The sequence below is a fragment of the Letharia lupina genome (genome assembly GCF_014066315.1).
Source record: "Letharia lupina isolate WasteWater1 chromosome Unknown contig_18, whole genome shotgun sequence".
Lineage (NCBI taxonomy): Eukaryota > Fungi > Ascomycota > Lecanoromycetes > Lecanorales > Parmeliaceae > Letharia > Letharia lupina.
Window position 1 is genome coordinate 1233168 of NW_023502987.1, and position 20062 is coordinate 1253229.

The window sequence follows — 20062 nt, forward strand, 5'->3', positions numbered from 1 at the left end:
GATACATGACTGTATCCGCACCGATCTAGAGTTATGTCAAGCTCCACCGTGGAGCGCAATGGCGGGTTGAGGGTCCAGCAAGAGCTCTATTCTTCTGAAATAAGTGTGCCGAGAGGATGATGTAGAAAGACAACGCTACCATTCATCCACCTCTTAACCCGTTGGCATCGTCTGCCAGCTGCAAGCTTGATCATCGAATGGTAACAATCATTTGGAAGAGGTGGATGCAAAGCGTCTGCTAGGACACGTCGATCTGTCGTGGCAATGCCATATCGGAAGGCTGATAGGACGCAGCAGAGCATCTGCTCGCTCTGGTCCACGCCAGTCCAGCCGAGAAAGGTTGAGATGGCTACTTGAGCCCAACAGCTTCATAGTATTCATCCAGCGAAATGTCTCCAATGTTAGAAGCTCGGATATAGTCTGAAGTCACTATGCCTGCTGCATTGTTATGCCCCTCGCCCCTGGGCCCCAGGTCAAGAACACGCTCGGGGCTCCAAAACAATCCACGGAGCTTGCAGGTAGCAAGTTGTTGCCCGAGCCTGAAAGTCTGGCGCATCCTGTGGAATGTCACATCCCATGAACCTTTGTGCAGTCGCATGTCTGTGAGTGAGAGGTCTTTGAGAGTGTGCGCGTGTCTCTTACAAAACATCAACAGGTCGTCATCGTCCGAGAATAGACTTTCGAGATTGACAGTCTTCAAGGAATGCCAGTAGAAGTTGCCCATGGTTTCATTTAACGTCGGATAGAAGATGGGTTCCGGCAACGTTTCGAAGCTAAGGGCGAGGTGCTCGAGATCTGGTGAAGACGTGATGAGATCCAGCACATGTCCGTTCTCCAGACATTGCCAACGAATGTATGTATATTCCTGAACCATGCGGTCGCGACGCATGTCTCGCCGAATGGTAAAAGTTATAATCATGACCTTGAGATGAAGTAAGCTTCTCTTAAAGGTGGCGAGATCTTTCTCGTTCTGCGTAAAGACCTGCCAGTTGATAGAACAACGGAAATAGTCGAGATGTAGACCAGCTGACTCCGCGGCCAACAGAACGGAGCTGGTGGCGCCAACGCTTGATGGATATCTGTGAGCGGAACAGTGTGAGAAGTAGTACGTTGGCAGGAAACCTTTGATTTCAGCAGCATAGCGCTCATAGGCACCATCTGCAGATGTGAAAACTCTCTCAAGATACGGAAATTGCTCGATCGCTTTTGCGGTCTTTTCGCGAAAGAAGTTCGCTTGTTGGACCTTCTTTTGACTGGCATAATCTGCCTCATACATCGACCAAGCTCGATTCAATAGCTGCTTGGTCTGTCTCTGGTTGAACACTGGTATGTTACGAAGAGATTCTCGTTGATAAGCTCGCCAGGCACGTGCGCTCGCGCAGGAATCCGGTCTTTCAGAGGAGTCGTTTCGCTGAGGTATTACACCTGTCCTTCTAATCATCCGGTCAAAATCTTCACGAGCCATGGGCCTCAGACCCTCCGTTTCGTAATCAAGCTCGACAACATATTTGCTGACAGTGGGGTGTCCAGCAATAGCCAAAAGACGATCATAGCTCTCCTCCTTGAGCGTAAGGTAGGCCGTTGGAGCCAGATATTGTAGGCCGATCTCAGCAACAACCCTTCCCGCCCAGCGAAAACCGGCAGCCTCAGTAGGCTTCAAATACGTAAAGACCATATGAATGAGCTCTGCTGGTAGACGGTCCGCCGGGAATTTTGGGGCTCGGACGGATTTGCGGACGGCCTGCTTCCCGAATCTTTGTGCGGCCTTGCGACGAGCCATGACGAGGATGAATGTGAGGTGATAGTAGAGAGACGGTGAGAGGTCGACTTGAGGTTAGAGCCTTGTGACCGTGGAAACGTCAACTGTCGTCGAGAGCTGGCGTCAAACCCTATCGCTTGACTGCCGAAGAAAGATGAGGTGAAGGGACAGTGTGTAAAAAGTAAAGGAAAATTTAGGGCCCCTTCGGTAACCACCAACATATTTTCAACTTAGCGTACTATTAAAACACGGTTACGTTCGATAACCATATTTTCACTTATCAGATTATATTATATATTAAAAATATATAAATTATAAGTTAATCTATAATTTGAGATCTAATATACGCTAAGTATATAGAAATAATAAATATTTATAATTATAATAGCGATATTTTTTATTTTTATAATTAATAGTTATATTTTATAATTATAATAGCTATATATTAGTTATAAATAACTCTTTATTTAAAGAGATAGCTATAAGTATTATTCTTACTATTACTTAATATTATTCTTTTTATTATAATAAGTAAATATAAAGAATATTTATTCTATCTAGTTATATTTATATTAAAGAAATTCTTAATAGCTATTCTATAGTTATATAAAGCGTTTTTTTTTTTTTTTTTTTTTTTTTTATATTTAATAAGCTTTAGAATTAGCTATTTAATTTTATTAAGTTAATTTTATTTTATACTATTAATATTATAGAGAAATTCGCTATATTTATATACTCTATTAATTATAATCTTAGTAATAAGAGAATATATAATTACTTTTAATACTTAGAGAATATAATATCTCGCTATTTTTATAAGATTTCTATAATTTTTATTATTCTTTATAAATAGATAATATAATTATTTAAAGTATTATATCTTACTTCGTTAAAAATTCTTTTAAGCTCTAAATTTATACTCTATTTCGACGATTGTCTAAGAGTATTTAATAATATATATATCGATATATATATATTAATAGAAGAGTATATATTATAACGAAATAGAAAGAAGAAATTTAATTAGAATATACTTACTATATATAGATTTAATATATTATTTTACTATATATTATCGAAATAGAAAAGCTTTATTTATAATATTAGAGTACTTTAGAACGTTATATTTTATAAAGAATTTATAATATCTAACGATAAATACTATCTCGCCGACGCTAAATATTTAAATTACGATTTTTTATTAATATTATATATAGAGATATAATATTATTTAAAGAAGTAATTAAAGACTAATTTAAAGTTTAAGATTATAAAGAAATTATTTAATTTATATTATTTATAGCTTCGGAATATTATTAAAAGAATATTCGATATATTTAAGAAGCGATTTCTATTTATTAATTTCTTAGTAAGATTTAATATTCTAATTTAGATATAGATATAATTTAATCTTATAGCGCTATATAATTTTATTACTCTATATTACTCTATAGATAATAAAAATATATATATTACTAGAGTCTTTAATAGTAATAATATAGAGAATTAAGAGTTTCTAAAGAATAGCTTCTTATTAGATATGAAAATAAATAAAAAGCGAGATAAAATTATAATAATAATATAAAGAGATTAATAAGATATCTTATTTAATAAATAAGATACTTTAATAAGTAAGAGTTATTTATATAGGTAGTTTATCTACGAAGCGTTATAGCTATCTAAGCTTCTTCGCTATTTTTAATATATTCTTATATTTATCTATTTATTTTATTTATTTATCTTTATAATTAATTATTTCGAATATTCTCACTTAATATAATATATATATATACTTTCTTTTTATTTAAAAAGATATCTATAGCTTAATAAATAAAGTTATTATTCTTTATATCTATTATAATAAGTAGTAATACTATAGTATTTTCGACTGTAATCTATAATATCTCTTTTATTCGCTATATCTTCTTAATCTTACGCTATATAATCTTCTTTCTATACTATAAAGTAGATTTATTTATTTATTTATTAACTTCTTTAATAGCGTTACTTATATACTATATACTAATCTTCTTTTATCTCTTATTAAAAAATTTAATCGTAATTTCAAAGCGTATATATCTCTTCTTCTCTATAATTACTATCTTATTATTTAATATATATTCTTCTTAATTACTAGTCTATAGAGTTTTAAAAGATAAAATAATATTTAAAGATAGAATATTTAAGAGATTAAGATTGAGAATAATTATAGTAATAGAGAAATAAATAATTTAAGTATAATTATTTATAGCTATTCTATTAAGAAATAATTCGTTAAATTCGATAATAAATAAAAGAGATATATCTCGTAGCTAATTTATAAATTTATTTTTCTAAAAAGAGTTATTTAAATTATAATAGTCTATTATACTTATATATATCTATTTACTCTTACTATTAATTATTATCTACTATTAATAATTATATCGTCTTATTAAATCTCTATTTAATTAATTAATAGCGTAGAAATCGTTATAGATTTTATTTTTTCTTATAGAATTATATTTTTCTCTAATATTAAGACTTAATTACTTAATATTTAATTAGAATTATAGCTTAAATAGTAGTTAAAATAATTATTTATACTTTCAATTTAAAGCTCGCATTTTATCTCTTAAAGAGATAATATTATTATATTATTTTAAAGTATATTATTAACTTTATAATATAGAATTATCTAAACTCTTTTAAAGATATTATAAGAGTAAACTCTATTAAAGAAGATAAAGTAATAACGAAGATAATAGAAGTATTAATAATAATTAAAGTTTATATAATAATAGTAGATATATTAATTATAAGACTATTAAATAATAGATAGAAAAATAATTATCTAATTAGAAAGACTTTTTTCGACTATTTTATATTTAATTCTTACTTAGCGAGATTATAGAGTTATCGAATAAAATTATATCTATATTTTATATATTTTCAACTATTTACTAGTACTATTTTAAGTCTATATTTCATTTACCAAGAGGTGAGATAATATATATTAGCATATTTTGAAAATATGTGATTATCGAAGAGGCCCTTAGTATTAACAAGAAGACGGGTTTTGTTAAGATGGTACTGGCTTTAGATTATTAGTCTCAGTAACCCCACGCAGTGGGTCTGAGCAGGAAACTCTGCCAAGACTTATTTTTTTGATGTATTACCCGATATGTAGTATTCACACCCTGCGTACATATGATCCTTAACAAAAATGCGCAACTCCGAGCAGTGTGGGAGAAGGTATTGATATTGCTGACAGGATGTAAGGTACTATTATTGAAGCCACGGCAACTACTCTACTCCTTCGCACTTTCGCGATATCTAGAATATCGCCCTGATAAGAGCGAGGAAAAGCCCGACCCGCTACTCGTTTTTTAGAGTTTTATAAAATCGCCAAAGTGATATCCGCCTTACTTCCGTACGGGGGAATTAAATATATAAATTTTTAAATTTCTTTTAATTCGAATTATTAAAAGTTTTTAAACTTCGCTATTATATAGAGAAAGAATATTACTATAAAATATAGAAAGATTAATATCTATAATTTAAAGATATCTTATTATCGTCGTTATAGAGAAAGTTAAATATCTAAATATTTCTAATATATTTTATATTTATATAAGCTCGTTCTAGACGCGTTAATCGCGTTAATATTATTTAAAATATATATATTATAATTCTATTAGAATTTCAGATATGTAATATATAGAACGAACGGATTAATTCTCTAAAATCTCTTCGAGACTAGGTCTTAAATATAGTACAAAATTAGATAATTGAAAAATATAATGGCTGGAATGCGCGGAGGTTATATTTCGATACTCTTCTACAGTTACGCTTTTAATTTACTTAATAAGAAATAAAGCTATATATAACTCCCATCAACGATAAAGACTATTTCAGCCTAAAATAATAATAATAATAGGCTATTTTAGTCTCATATCATATACTATTCTAGTGTAATACGTCTTTCTAATGTAATATTTAATATTTATTCTAGATAATACGTCTTTCTAACGTAATATTTAATATCTATTCTAAGTAATACGTCTTTCTAACGTAATATTTAATATCTATTTTAGATAATACGTCTTACTAACGTAATACCTCTTTCTAAGATAATATATCTAAAACGTGAATACTAATTATATATATATCTTCATAAGTTAATTCTTAAGACGTCTTCGCTTCGTACCCTATATAAACTATAGTGTTATGAGATGCCTTAGGGATACTCATAGGGCCACTGGCGTAGGCTTGGCACCGCACATATCTGCCCTACAGGCACATAGAATAATCAACATCTTTTACACCACATACATATATGAGTCAAACCATAATGATTCCTTAACAATTAATAGCAACACCTTAAGATCTATTTCCACTTGATCCTATGATATAGTAGACGTCTCTTTACGAGCCACATCTACACCACACGTTTACGCAAAGCCTGCATCAACACCTAATAGTGCAACGCTCCAAGCCGGCCCTCACATACACTCGTTAATCATCGAGTACCATTTGACCAAAACCCCACATCCAAATCGATCCTTTCGATAGGCCTATCGATATCACTATGCCTTATCCTACCCTAAGAGAACAGCAACAGGAACAGCCAGCCAGCCAATCAGACAATACCCCACTCGCCTCGCTTCAGAAACAAATAACACAAATAATGGAAATGATAAGATCCATGTGTATAAGACTGGAAGCCTTAAAAGCTCGATCTAGGCCTACTCAGTCAGTCACTCAGTCTGATATTCTACAAGAGGAGGAGCAATGCAATACGGAGATTATTGCGGAGACAGTCAGCAGCAGCAGTGACACAACAGGTCTACTCTCCACGGTCTCATACCAATCCACTCAGCCAGTGCAAGAGAAGTCACTACAGCAAGCAAATACGGAGAACACTGCGGAGAACACTGCGGAGAAACTAAGCGACAGCAAGGCCCCCAGCACCAAGAACACGGCTCAGCTCTCCAAGATCCCACGTCACCTCTCCACAATCCCCCGTCAAATCGCCACTCAGCAAGCGGAGGACGACACTACAATTTGGCCTGCTATCTCCGCGTGCCTAGGCAATATCACATTATAATACATCACTACAATAAGCACACAAGAGAAGGATCTACTACGTCGATCACAGCCAATTAGACCTCTGCAGACAAGGGTCACCTATCGAACGATACATATTTAAACGAATTAAAACCGTCCGATATCTTGTTTCAACAGCCATTTTATTATTCAAAAGATTTCACTGCGGCAGGAGATATTGTAGGATTCACACTACTAATTAGCCCGGCATCTCCATTTCCTTTCCAGCATTTCGAAAACTCATTAATACATACATGCTTCTTGCCATAAGGACATAGCATTTCTCTATTTTTTGTAGGCAATTATTATGAGATGCCTTAGGGATACTCATAGGGCCACTAGCGTAGGCTTGGCACCGCACATATCTGCCCTGCAGGCACATAGAACAATCAACATCTTTTACACCACACACATATATGAGTCAAACCATAATAATTCCTTAACATATAGCATCTTTTTCTTTAATTAATTAGATATTAAATTCGAACGCTCGTCTTAATACATCGTTCTATAAATCTTATTATACGTCTTATATAAGAGCTTATTAGTTCTTTCTCTAATAATTATAATCGCAAATATCGCTTTCTCTTCTTTCTTCGAAAATTTTAATCTTTCTTTTTTTCTCTTCTTCTTTAGAAATATAATATAATTTTTTTTTATAATTATATTTAATACGAGTAAAGGCCTATGAATTAAATTTATAATTATTTTTTTAATTAGAGCTATCGAGTAAATTTGATAAGCGATCTTTAGTAAGCGATATTTGAGTACCTTGCCTTTTCATAATTATAAGACCGAATTTCGAAATTCTTAAAGCATTAAAAAGCGCAAATTGCGGGCTATAATTTAAAAAAAAATCTAAAAATTTTAATAGAAAATAGTAAAGTTATTAAGGGGTTAAAAGTAGAGTAAGAGATTTTTTAATAGTTGCGGACGCTAATATATTTACCCACGATGACTCAGTCGATCTAATCAAAGAGCGTAGATCTAATAAATTTATAATTAGCTATATATATAAATTCAAGATTTTATAGCTTAGTTTTATCTTATTCTTTTATATATACTAATAACGTTTTAAATTTTAATTAAGTATTAAAAATATTTAAGAAGTAATATAGAGAGATAAAGAATTATTTATTTATTAGAGATAAGAATAATATTTATAATAATAATTTATTAGAGACTTAATAATATATATAATAACTCTATATTATAGTATAAAGAGAATTATTATAAGTATATAAGCTTTATAGTAAGATAGAAAAATCGAAAGATCTTAATACGCTAAGTTTAATTGGGCTATAATATAAATAAGATTATAAAATTATTAAAATCGTAATATTATTTCTCTCTTTAATTTAAAGCTTCGGTAACGATTACTATATAGTAGATATCGATTTTATAAGAAATATATCTAGATATATATAAAGTAATATTTTTAGATATATTAACTTAGTATTTTATAACGAAATTAAGATCTTTTTATAAGTTAATATAGTTATTATAAATTAGTAGCGCTAATAAAGAAAATTATTTTAAAGATCTTTTAAATAATAAATAAAAATTAACGACCTCGAAGTAATAATAATAGAAGTCTACTATTAGATTCGAATATTCTACTATATTCGTAAATAATTATTAAAATAGATTTTCCTCGATTTTAGAGTCTTTATATCTAATTTTATATATTAGATATCTCCTCTTACTAGTTAAGAAATTATTTTTTTATTTATCTAATTTAGATTAAATTATTTCTTTTATATTATAGATTTTATTTTCTTTATTAATATCGATAGATAATAATAAAGACTTAATTTATTCTAATAATAAGTTATTATTATTAAGATATAATAGCTATAGATAAAAGATAGAGTAGATATTATTTATAAAAATAGAGAGTTTTAATTTATAAGCGAAATTATTTAAAGCTTTAGTAATTTTAAATAATTTAAAATTCTTAAAATTTAGTAATTTATTAGAGTATACGATTTTAATATTTCTTCTATTAAATATAATTATATTTTTAACTTTAAATTTTAATATCGAAAGTTAATAACGATTAGTTTACTTCTTTTATAAAGTTTATAATTATTTAAATTAACTTCTTAAATAATTTTTTATAATATCTATTTTTTTAATAAATCTATTAATTAATTTAATATCTCTCTTCGCTCTTTAACTAGTAAATTAATCTTAAAAAATTAAAAATTCTATTTTTAAGCGAGAAATATATTCTTTAATAAGAAGAAATAGTAATATATTTAATAAGGCGTTCTTATCGAAATTAGCTTCGAACTCTACTATTAATAATAGATTTACTTAATTATCTTAATTATAATTAATATAAATTTTAAGATATTACTTTAAAATAGCGTTAGTATTCTCTATTTATTTATTAATTTTAAGATAAAATGTAGTAAAGAGTTTAAATTTAATTCTAATTCTTTTATATAGTTTTTTTTATAAATATATTATAAATTAGATATCTCGATTAAAAATAATAATAAATAAATATTCTTTCTCTCGCTATATAAATTCGATAAAGATTTAAATTACTATCTTTACTTTTAGAGAGTTTAAAGAAATAAATTTTTTCTTCTTATTAAGTCTATTTATAACTATTATAATATATTAATAAAGACGCTTATATTTAAGATAAATAGATAATAATATAATAAAGTTAATAAAAATATCTTATTAATATTATTCGAGAATAGAAAGAAATTAAAGTAGATTTTATTTATTCTCTTTATAAATTTTAGATCTTTTATAGATATAATAGCTTTTAATATAGCGGATAATGAAATTCGTTATTCTTAATTAATAGTAAAGTCTACTTATTTTATTATAAGTTAATAATTTATTAATATAACCTTTAAATAAAGAGTTATAAATATTTCTAATAATTTTAATTCGTAATTTGAGAATATTTAATATATATAATCTATTATTAATATATAATAATTTATTATAAAGATAATAATTATCTAGTTTTAGTTTAAAGTTATTTTTAATTATTTTAAATAATAGCTTTCTCTATCTAGATATCTTTAATTAAATAATTTTTTAAATAATATTATTATAATTATAAGCGTTTTTTATTTAATATAATAATTTAGAAGTATTAATAATAGAGACTTCTCTCGATTCTTCTAAAAACTTCTTTTAAAAAGTCTTTATTAAAATTTTTAATAATAATTCTTTATTAGACTTCTTATTATTAATATTATTTTATTTATTAAATTTATATAATATTATAATTAGAGAGATAATTTTTTTTTATACTATTTAGAAGTATAATAGTAAAATATATAATATTCTTAATATCTTCGTTAAGATTATTATTTTTAAAAATTATATAATATTAATAATAAATATAATTATTATTCTTATTTTTAAATAGATCTTTTATTTATCGAGTAAAGTTATTAGATTTAATATTTTATTTTTCTAAATAATAGATAATATAAAAATTAAATTTAAAGAGAAACTCTATTTATCTTACTTAGTGAGAGTTAAGTTATTTAAAAAATATAAAGTATTATAAATTTTTATAATCTAAAATAACTTTAATAGAGTTCTCGATAAGAGTATTAATTAATTTAGAATATTATTTCTCGAAGATTTATATTATAGCTATAAGTTTCTTATTATAAATATTATAATTATACTCTATAAAAGATATCTTTTTAGAAAGAAATATTATAGATCTAAGTACTTTATCTTTATCTTTTTATAATAAAATAATAGTAATTATAAAATTAAACGCGTTTATTTCTAGCTAAGTCTTTTTATTTAAATTAAAATAAATAAATATAAAAGTAATAATAAAAGCTTTCTTAAGTATTTCGAAAGCGAGTTATTTAAAATACTCTTAAGCTTATAAATAGATAAAGTCTTTCTTCTATTAAGTATAAATAAAATTTATTAAAAATATAACGATTTTAGAGTACTCTATAATAAACTTTCGATAGAAATTAGCGAATTTTAGAAATATTTATATATCTTTAATATATCTAGATTTCTTTCATTAAGTAATAATCTTAATTTTCTTTATATTTATTTTTATCTTTTTTATAATAATAATTAATTCTAGATATTTAATTTTAATAATATAAAAATTATATTTATTAATATTAAGATAGAGATTAACTTATCGAAGTTTCTTTAATATCTTTTCTATATATTAAATATATTTATCTTTAATATTATTATAAATAAGAATATTATCTAGATAAATAATATAGAATATATTTAAATATTCGCGTAAGATATTATTAATAAATATTTAAAAAGTAATAAAGATATTATATAATTTAAAAGATATTATTATATATTTAAATAGACTATATTAAATAAGAAATATAATTTTTTTATAACTCTTTTTTACTCTAATTTCGTTAAAAGTGATTATAATATTAAATTTATTATATATTCTTACTACGTATAGTTTAGCGAAGATTTTTTTAATTAATAAAGAAGTATTTTAATTAGAAATAATAAGTATATTAAGAACTCTATAGTCTATATATAATTTAAATTCTTTATCGAGTTTTTTTATAATTAGAATAAATATTATATAAAAAGAAATACTTAATTTAATATAGTTTTTCTCTAATATTTTATTAATATATTTCTTTATAACTAATATCTAATCTCTAAAAAATTTATAAACCCTTTTCGATAATAAAATAATTTCTTTTTTAAGATATATTTCGTAATTAATAAAGCGATAAAAGAGAAATTTATTAATTTTAATAAGATTTTAAATATCTAACTATTTATAATATATTATAAAAATTTATTTTTATAGTTATTCTATAATTAAAGATTTTGTTCTTAACTTATAAAAGAATTTTTTATAATCTTTTATTATAATAGTAATAATATTAATAATAAACTTCGCTTTTTTATTAATAGAGTTAAAAAATTATTTAAATCTTAAGACTATATAATAATAATTTAATTCTTTAATTTTTTAATTATCTTAATAAAAATATAAATAAAAATCTTTATTATATTCTTTTTTTTAAATATAATCTTTACTATATAATTTAAATTCTTTTTTTAAAATTTATTATTACTTTAAATAGTAATTAGTATAAAAGAATAAGATAGAGCTAAGCTTGAAAATCTTAAATTTGTATATATAGCCAATTATAAATTTAGAGTTACTACGCTCTTTAGTTAGACCGGCTAAGTCATCGCGAGTAAATAAATTAGCGTCCGCAATCATTAAAAGATAGTCGAATAGCCCTAATAAAAAAATAGGTATACATTATTTGATTTTAGAATAACTTTTTTATTTTCTATTTAAATTTTAAGATTTTATCTTTAAATTATAGAATAAGATATGGGCTTTCAGATAAAAAAAGAATTTTTAAATTTAGTCTTATAATTATTAAAGCGCAAGGAATTCAAATATCGCTTACCAAATATCGCTCACCAAAGTTCGCTCGATAGCCGAACAGCCCTGATCAAAAAACAGATATACATTATTTGATTTTAGAATAACTTTTTTGTTTTCTATTAAAACTTTAAGATTTTTTTTTTAAATTATAGAACGAAATGTGGGCCTTTAAAAAAAAAGAATTCTTAAATTTAGTCTTATAACTATTAAAGTGCAAGGAATTCAAATATCGCTCATCAAAGTTCGCTTATTAAAGATCGCTTACCTATTTACTTCGATAGCCCTAATTAAAAAAATGATTATGAATTTAATTTATAGGCCTTTACTCGTAGATTTATTATATAATAAATAGTTAGATATATAATAATCTAAATTAAATATAATAATTCTAAATTTAAAGAATATATAAAAGTTATATTATTCTAATTATAATATTTCTAGAATAATATTAAATTATTTTAGTAAGATAATTAAGTATTAAAGTTCTTCTATATAATCTTTTAAGATAAATTTTATTAAAGCTATATATATAATATTAAAAATAAAAATAGATTTATTATTAATTAGTTATAATTTATTTATAAAGCTTAATACTAAAGCTTTAATATTTAAAAGATAATTAATCTTAATCTATTTTATTAATATAATAATTTTTCTATAAAAGTCTAATTAGCGTTTATTTTATAAAGAGATTTTAATAGTAATAATATACGCGTACTGGTCGGAAAGATATGGTATATCTTATGGAATATTTCATATTAAGTAATATTATATCGTATCCGAATATAATATAAATAGAGTCGAATATCATTTCATTTTTCTAATATGAGTTCGAGATCTTAACGAAATATACTACGATATAATATATCTATAATATTATATTATAAAATAATATATATATAGAATATCTTATTAGAATTTCTATATTTAAAAGTATAAGTAGCTATTCTAATTATTATTCTAGTTAATTATAGCTAATATTACTATAGCTAATATTATTATAGCTAATACTATTATAGCTAATATTATTATAGCTACTATTACTATAACTATTACTATTATATCTATTACTATTATAACTATTACTATTATAGCTACTACTATTATAGCTATTATTATTATAACTATTACTTATTATTATAACTATTACTACTATAGCTACTATCGAAATATAGTCTTCGCGTATTTCAGCTACCGTATTCTTTAATTATCTAATTTTATACTATATTTAGAATCTAGCCTCGAAGAGGTTTTAGAGAATTAATTTATTCGTTCTATATATTATATATCTAATATTTTAACAGCTATTACTACTATAACTATTATTATTTATTATTTAAATAGTCTATTATTATATAGTAGCTATAATAGTAATAATTATAGTAGTAATAGTTATAATAGTAATAGTTATAATAGTAATAGTTATAATAGTATTAGCTATAGTAGTATTAGTTATAGTAGTACTAGTTATAATAGTATTAGCTATAGTTAACTAGAATAATAATTAGAATAATTACTTATACTTCTAAATATAAAAATTCTAATAGAATATTCTATATATATATTATTTTATAATATAATATTATAAATATATTATATCGTAGTATATCTCGCTAAGATTTCATACTATACTAGATATGAAATTATATAAATATAAATATTTTATACTATATTAGAGTATAATATAATAGATTAATATCTTATATTATATTATATCTTTTCGACTAGTATATACGCGAATAGAGAGATAAAAGCGAGTATTCTTTCTATTTCTAACTCTTTAATTTTTATATATAAGATTTTTAGATCTCTAATAATAACTTAATTAGATATATTTAATTTTTTAATTTTTATAATAATTCGATAAGAACGTTCTTTTTAACGTTAACGACTTTTAGAATTATATTAATTTATTCTTTTATTAATAAATCTATATTTTTATATAAGATATTATTATTATTAAAATGATATTTAATCTTTAGATATTTAAAATATCTATCTTTTTTTTAAATTCTATCTATTAATAGTTTAAAATATTTATATTTTTATATATAGAAATTTTCGATAATAGTATTATTATTTTTTTTAGTAAAGAAAGTATTATATTAATTATTTAAGGGAGTAAAGTTTTTATTAATTTTATTAATTTCTTTCTTATTCTTTAAATCTAATATATTATTAATAGTCTAAAGATTTATATTTAATACTTATAGAAAAATAATTAATTCTTAAAAAGTATTAAAAAGTTATTCTAAAATTTAATATTTTAGGTATATAAAGATTAATTGTTTTAAGTTAAATATCTTATAAATTTTAATAAATTTTAAGAGAGTAATAGCTATAGAGAATCGTATATAGAAGTTCTTAAACGATTTCTTCTTATTTATTACTCTTATATTAAATTTAAAATTAAATATCTTAATATTCGATTTAATAATCTTATTATATATTTTAAATATATTATCTAATTTATTAATTATTTCTTAAATAATTTAATATAGATTTAAGATATCTTCGTTTATTCTTATTTTAATAATATTATATATAGTAAACTTATAATAATTTTATATATAATCGATTTTTTGAAATTTAATAGAGAAGATTATAGCGCTTTATTTAAACTTCGCTTTAAGATATTAATATTAACTTTTTTATTTATTTCGATTATTAATATTATAGAAATTCGAGATATTAAGATATTATTTATTTAATTCTATATTTTTTACGCGATTCGTAATAGAGATATAATATAAGTTTTAATAAATACTATTAATAAGAATACTCGATTAACGAGATATAATCTTTATATCTTTCTTATTAAAGTTTTCTAAATTAACTAATATATAAGATTATTATTTTTTTAGCTATTATTCTTTACGCTTTAAATTTTACTTAAATTTTTTATTTTCTTTAATAAATTTTATAATATTAATACGATATTAGTATATATAAAAGAATAAGATAGGGCTAAGCTTGAAAACCTTGAATTTATATGTGCAGCCAATCATAAATTCGGGTCCTCTACGCTTTTTGACTAGACCGGCTGAGTTATCGCGGGTAAATAAATTAGCGTCCGCAATTATCAAAATCTCTTACCCTACCGTATCTACTTTTAACCCTTTAATAACTTTACTATTTTCTATTAAGATTTTTACATTTTTTTTCTAAATTATAGCCCGCAACTTGCGCTTTTCAATGCTTTAAGAATTTTAAAATTCGGTTCTATAATTATTAAAAGGCAAGGCACTCAAATATCGCTCACCAAAGATCGCTCTGCAAAGATCGCTCACCAAATTTACTCGATAGCCCTAATTAAAAAAATGATTATGAATTTAATTCATAGGCCTTTACTCGTTTATTATATAAATCTTAAAGTTTATTATTAGTTTCTTATTTATAGAATAATTAGTTATTATTATTATTTAGCTAAGTAATAATTATTAATATCTTTATTTTAATATAAGTAATATTTTAATTAAGTTCTTTATTTTATTATTAAAATATTTTAATATTATAATTAGTAATTCGAAAGCTCTTTATTAAAGTTTTTAATTTATTATATTAAGTATTAAAAGTATTAATAGCGCTTTTTATAAAATTTTATAAATTAATAATAAATATAAAGATTATAGTTAACTCTTTTTCGATAATATCTATAAGTTATACTTCGATATAATCTAAATTAAATTTAATAATATATCTTCTAAAGATAGAATATTTTCTTTTATATTATATAAATAATATAGTAATATTTAAGATTTTCTTATTAAAGTTTTTAAGTTCTTCTAGATAATAATATATTTATAATTTATTTATAATAATTTAACTTTATATATTATCTAGATTTAAAATTAATAAATTTATAGTTAATATTAAGCTAGTAAAAGTATAAAGAAGATTTAATCTAGAGTTTATTTCTTTTAATATATTAAATTTTTTTTTTTTAAAATTCTTATTTAATCTAGCTAGATTAATTTTTATATAAATAAAAGATTTTTTTTTAAATAATCTTTCGAGTAGTAAGCTTCTTTAGTTATAATTATTAACTTCTTAATAATATACTTTTCTTTTAATTATATATTTAGTATAATTAGTAAATAAATCGCTATCGCTTTAAAAGAAAGATAGATAATATTATATTAGAGACTTAATAATATATATAATAACTTTATATTATAATATAAAGAGAATACTATTTATATAGAATTATTATAAGTATATAGACTTTATAATAAGATAGAAAGATCGAAAGATCTTAATACGCTAAGTCTAATTAAATTATAATATAAGTAAGATCGTAAGATTATTAAAATTATAATATAATTCGTTCTTCGAGTAGCTTAATATAAGTAAAATATTTAAATATCGTTTCGAAGCTAATATACTTTAGAGTATAGTATTACGAGTATATTTTATATTCTTAATATATTACTTAGCTTATATTACTTAGCTCTCTTATCTATTCGAGTCTAGCGTATCTTAATAGAGATATTATCTATTACTTAATATCTCTCTTTTATCTATATAATTCGATATCTTAATTATCTTATTTAAAATATTTATATTAATATTATATCTATATCGATTCTAATATTATAATTAAAATTAACTTACTTATTTTATTTATATTAATAAATAAATTTAAAGAAACGCGCTAATAGATATTAAAACTAGTATAGATACGATATTAGTATAAGTAAGATAGAATAAGAATAATAAGACTATCGAACTATATATGTGAAAAGGAGGTATAATATAGTAGAAGATATCTTCGTTAAGGCTCGTTAGTTATAGAGCTAAGGGCTAAGTAGTATATTAAGGATACGCTTATAATACTATCCCCTCTCTCTTAATAGCCATAGCCCTCATAGCTGGTAAACCGAAGATGCACGCTCATTGCTTACCCTATGTCTTCAAACATCTATAGTCCGTATAGGCCTCGACCGAAGACGATTTGCAGAGGTATAGCGGTAGCAATCGAAATTCGAGTCTTAGCGATTTTCTAAAGAATATCGAATAGTTTTAATTCGTTTAAAAACACTATATCCGAGATTTTACCGGGCCGTATACTAATTTAAGTAAGTACACCGTCTATTGATCTATAGAGATCTCGGAGATATAGCTATATCTTATCTGCGTACCAGTAAGATTCTTTATATTCTTCTTTAATCTCTTACTATAGTTCTTCGATAGAATTAAAGAAAATTTAACGTATATATATATTATGAATTTAACTTTAACATCTATTAACAGTCTGGCCTAGAAGCTTTACTATAGATTTACTCTATATCTCTTATACTCTTATTATTAAGTCTACTTCATAATAGAGAGATAGAAAAAGAATCGAATATATTAAATGTTATTTAATAGTAGGCTTTACTATATATATTATCGATATACTTAGTAAAGAGATTAAATCGTAGTCGTTTCGAGGCTGTTTCCGTCGTTATTATAGTAGGCTTATTATATATATATTATCGATATACTTAGTAAAGAGATCGAACATTTACTACTATTATAGTAGGCTTACTACGTATAAGATTTATAATAATTTCTTTCTATTATTAATTCGCTAGTCGTATAAATAATCTCTATATATTATTTATTCCTCGCCTACTATTCTAATAAAATCGTTTCGCTATTCTATTAAGCTCTTTAAAATTAAGTTATTTATCTAATAAATTTACTTAGAGATATAATAACTTAACTTAATATCTTACTAAAGCCTCTATTAGCGTATTTCTTTAAATTCGTTCGCTAATTCGAATAGAGTATATTTAATTACATTTCTCTTCGTCGAGTATATAAAGAAGCTTTATTATAATATTAGAATTAGTATAAATACGATATTAGTATAAATGAGATAGAATAAGAATAATAAGGCTATCGAATTATATATATGAAAAAGAGATATAATATAATAGAAGATATCTTCGCTAAGGCTCGCTAGCTATAAGGTTAAGGGCTAAGTAATATATTAAGAGTACGCTCGTAATAATAGAGACTTTAATAAGAAATTAAGTTAAGTTATTATATTTTTAAATAAGCTTATTAAATAGATAATTCGATTTTAGAGTAAATCGAACTCGATAAATAGTAGTTAAGAGATAAATAAGATATTAGATTATTCGTATAACTAGCTATAAGAGTAAAAGTACTCGAAGCGAATTAATAGACTCGCTTATATTATTTATTAGATTATAAGCTATATAGCTAAGACGAGTATTTAATATACTTAATAAAGTTTTAAATATTTATAAATTTTCTTTTCTCTTCTTCTTTCTTTAATTATTAGTTTATTTAATAATTAATTTATCTATTCTATTAATTATATATCTAAATTTTATAATTATATAGCTATTATATAATTCTATTAAAAGAGATCTTATTATCTTATAGTTCTAATAATTTTATTTATATAAAGTTATTTAATTTAGTTATAATAAGTAACTACTAATCGAAAAGATATAATATAATATAGAATATTAATCTATTATATTATACTCTAATATAATATAAAATATTAATATTTATATAATTTCATATCTAATATAATATGAAATCTTAGCGAGATATATTACGATATAATATATCTATAATATTATATTATAATATAATATATATATAGAATATTTCGATTAAGATTTCTATATTTAGAAGTATAAGTAGCTATTCTAGTTATTATTCTAGTTAATTATAACTAATATTACTATAGCTAATATTATTATAACTAATACTATTATAATTAATATTATTATAACTAGTATTCCTATAATTAATACTATTATAATTAATACTATTATAATTAATATTACTATAACTAATACTATTATAATTAATACTATTATAATTATTATTATTATAATTAATACTATTATAACTAAAACTATTATAATTAAAACTATTATAGCTATTATATAATAGTAGACTATTTAAATAATAAATAGTAATAGCTATAATAGTAATAGCTGTTAAAATATTAGATATATAATGTATAGAACGAACGAATTAATTCTTTAAAACCTCTCTAGAGTTAGATCTTAAATATAGTATAAAATTAAATAGCTAAAGAATACGATGACTAAGATACGCGGAGATTATATTTCGATAGTAGCTATAATAGTAATAGTTATAATAGTAAGTAATAGTTATAATAGTAATAGCTATAATAGTAATAGTTATAATAGTAGTAGATATAATAATATTAGCTATAATAGTATTAGCTATAATAGTAGTAGATATAATAGTACTAGCTATAATAGTATTAGCTATAATAGTAGTAGCTATAATAGTAATAGCTTTAATAGTAGTAGCTATAATAGTAATAGCTATAATAGTGATAGCTATAGTAGTATATCGAATAGGAGTAGATACGATTAGCCGTTAATTAGAATGATGATTAAAATAGCTACTTTATACTTCTAAATATAGAAATTCTAACGGGATATCTCATATATATATTATTCTATAATATGATATTATAGATATATTATATCGTGATATATTCCGCTAAGATCTCGAATTCATATTAGAAAAATGAAATGATATTCGACTCTACTTATATTATACTCGAATACGATATAATATTACTTAATATGAAATATTCTATAAAATATATTATATCTTTTCGACTAGTATAAGTAACTCGCGAATTAATTCTATTAATTTACGAAGTAAAAATATCTTATTATAATTAATTAATAACGTTTTTAATTTAATAGATAACTTTTATTAGAATATATCTATTACGTAATTAAGCGATTATAATATTAATTCTAATATTAATAGAAATTCTAATAATACTA

At 23.3% G+C, this 20062-nt stretch overlaps 1 protein-coding gene across 1 annotated transcript; it reads right to left on the reverse strand.

Moving 5' to 3' along the window:
• Positions 1 to 349: 349 nt before the first annotated feature.
• Positions 350 to 1780, reverse strand: HO133_003814 (uncharacterized protein; the record flags this gene model as incomplete). Its single annotated transcript, XM_037294736.1, has 1 exon — positions 350 to 1780. The coding sequence occupies one exon, from the start codon at positions 1778 to 1780 to the stop codon at positions 350 to 352; it is 1431 nt and encodes a 476-aa protein (XP_037149424.1).
• Between the last annotated feature and the right edge of the window lie 18282 nt (positions 1781 to 20062).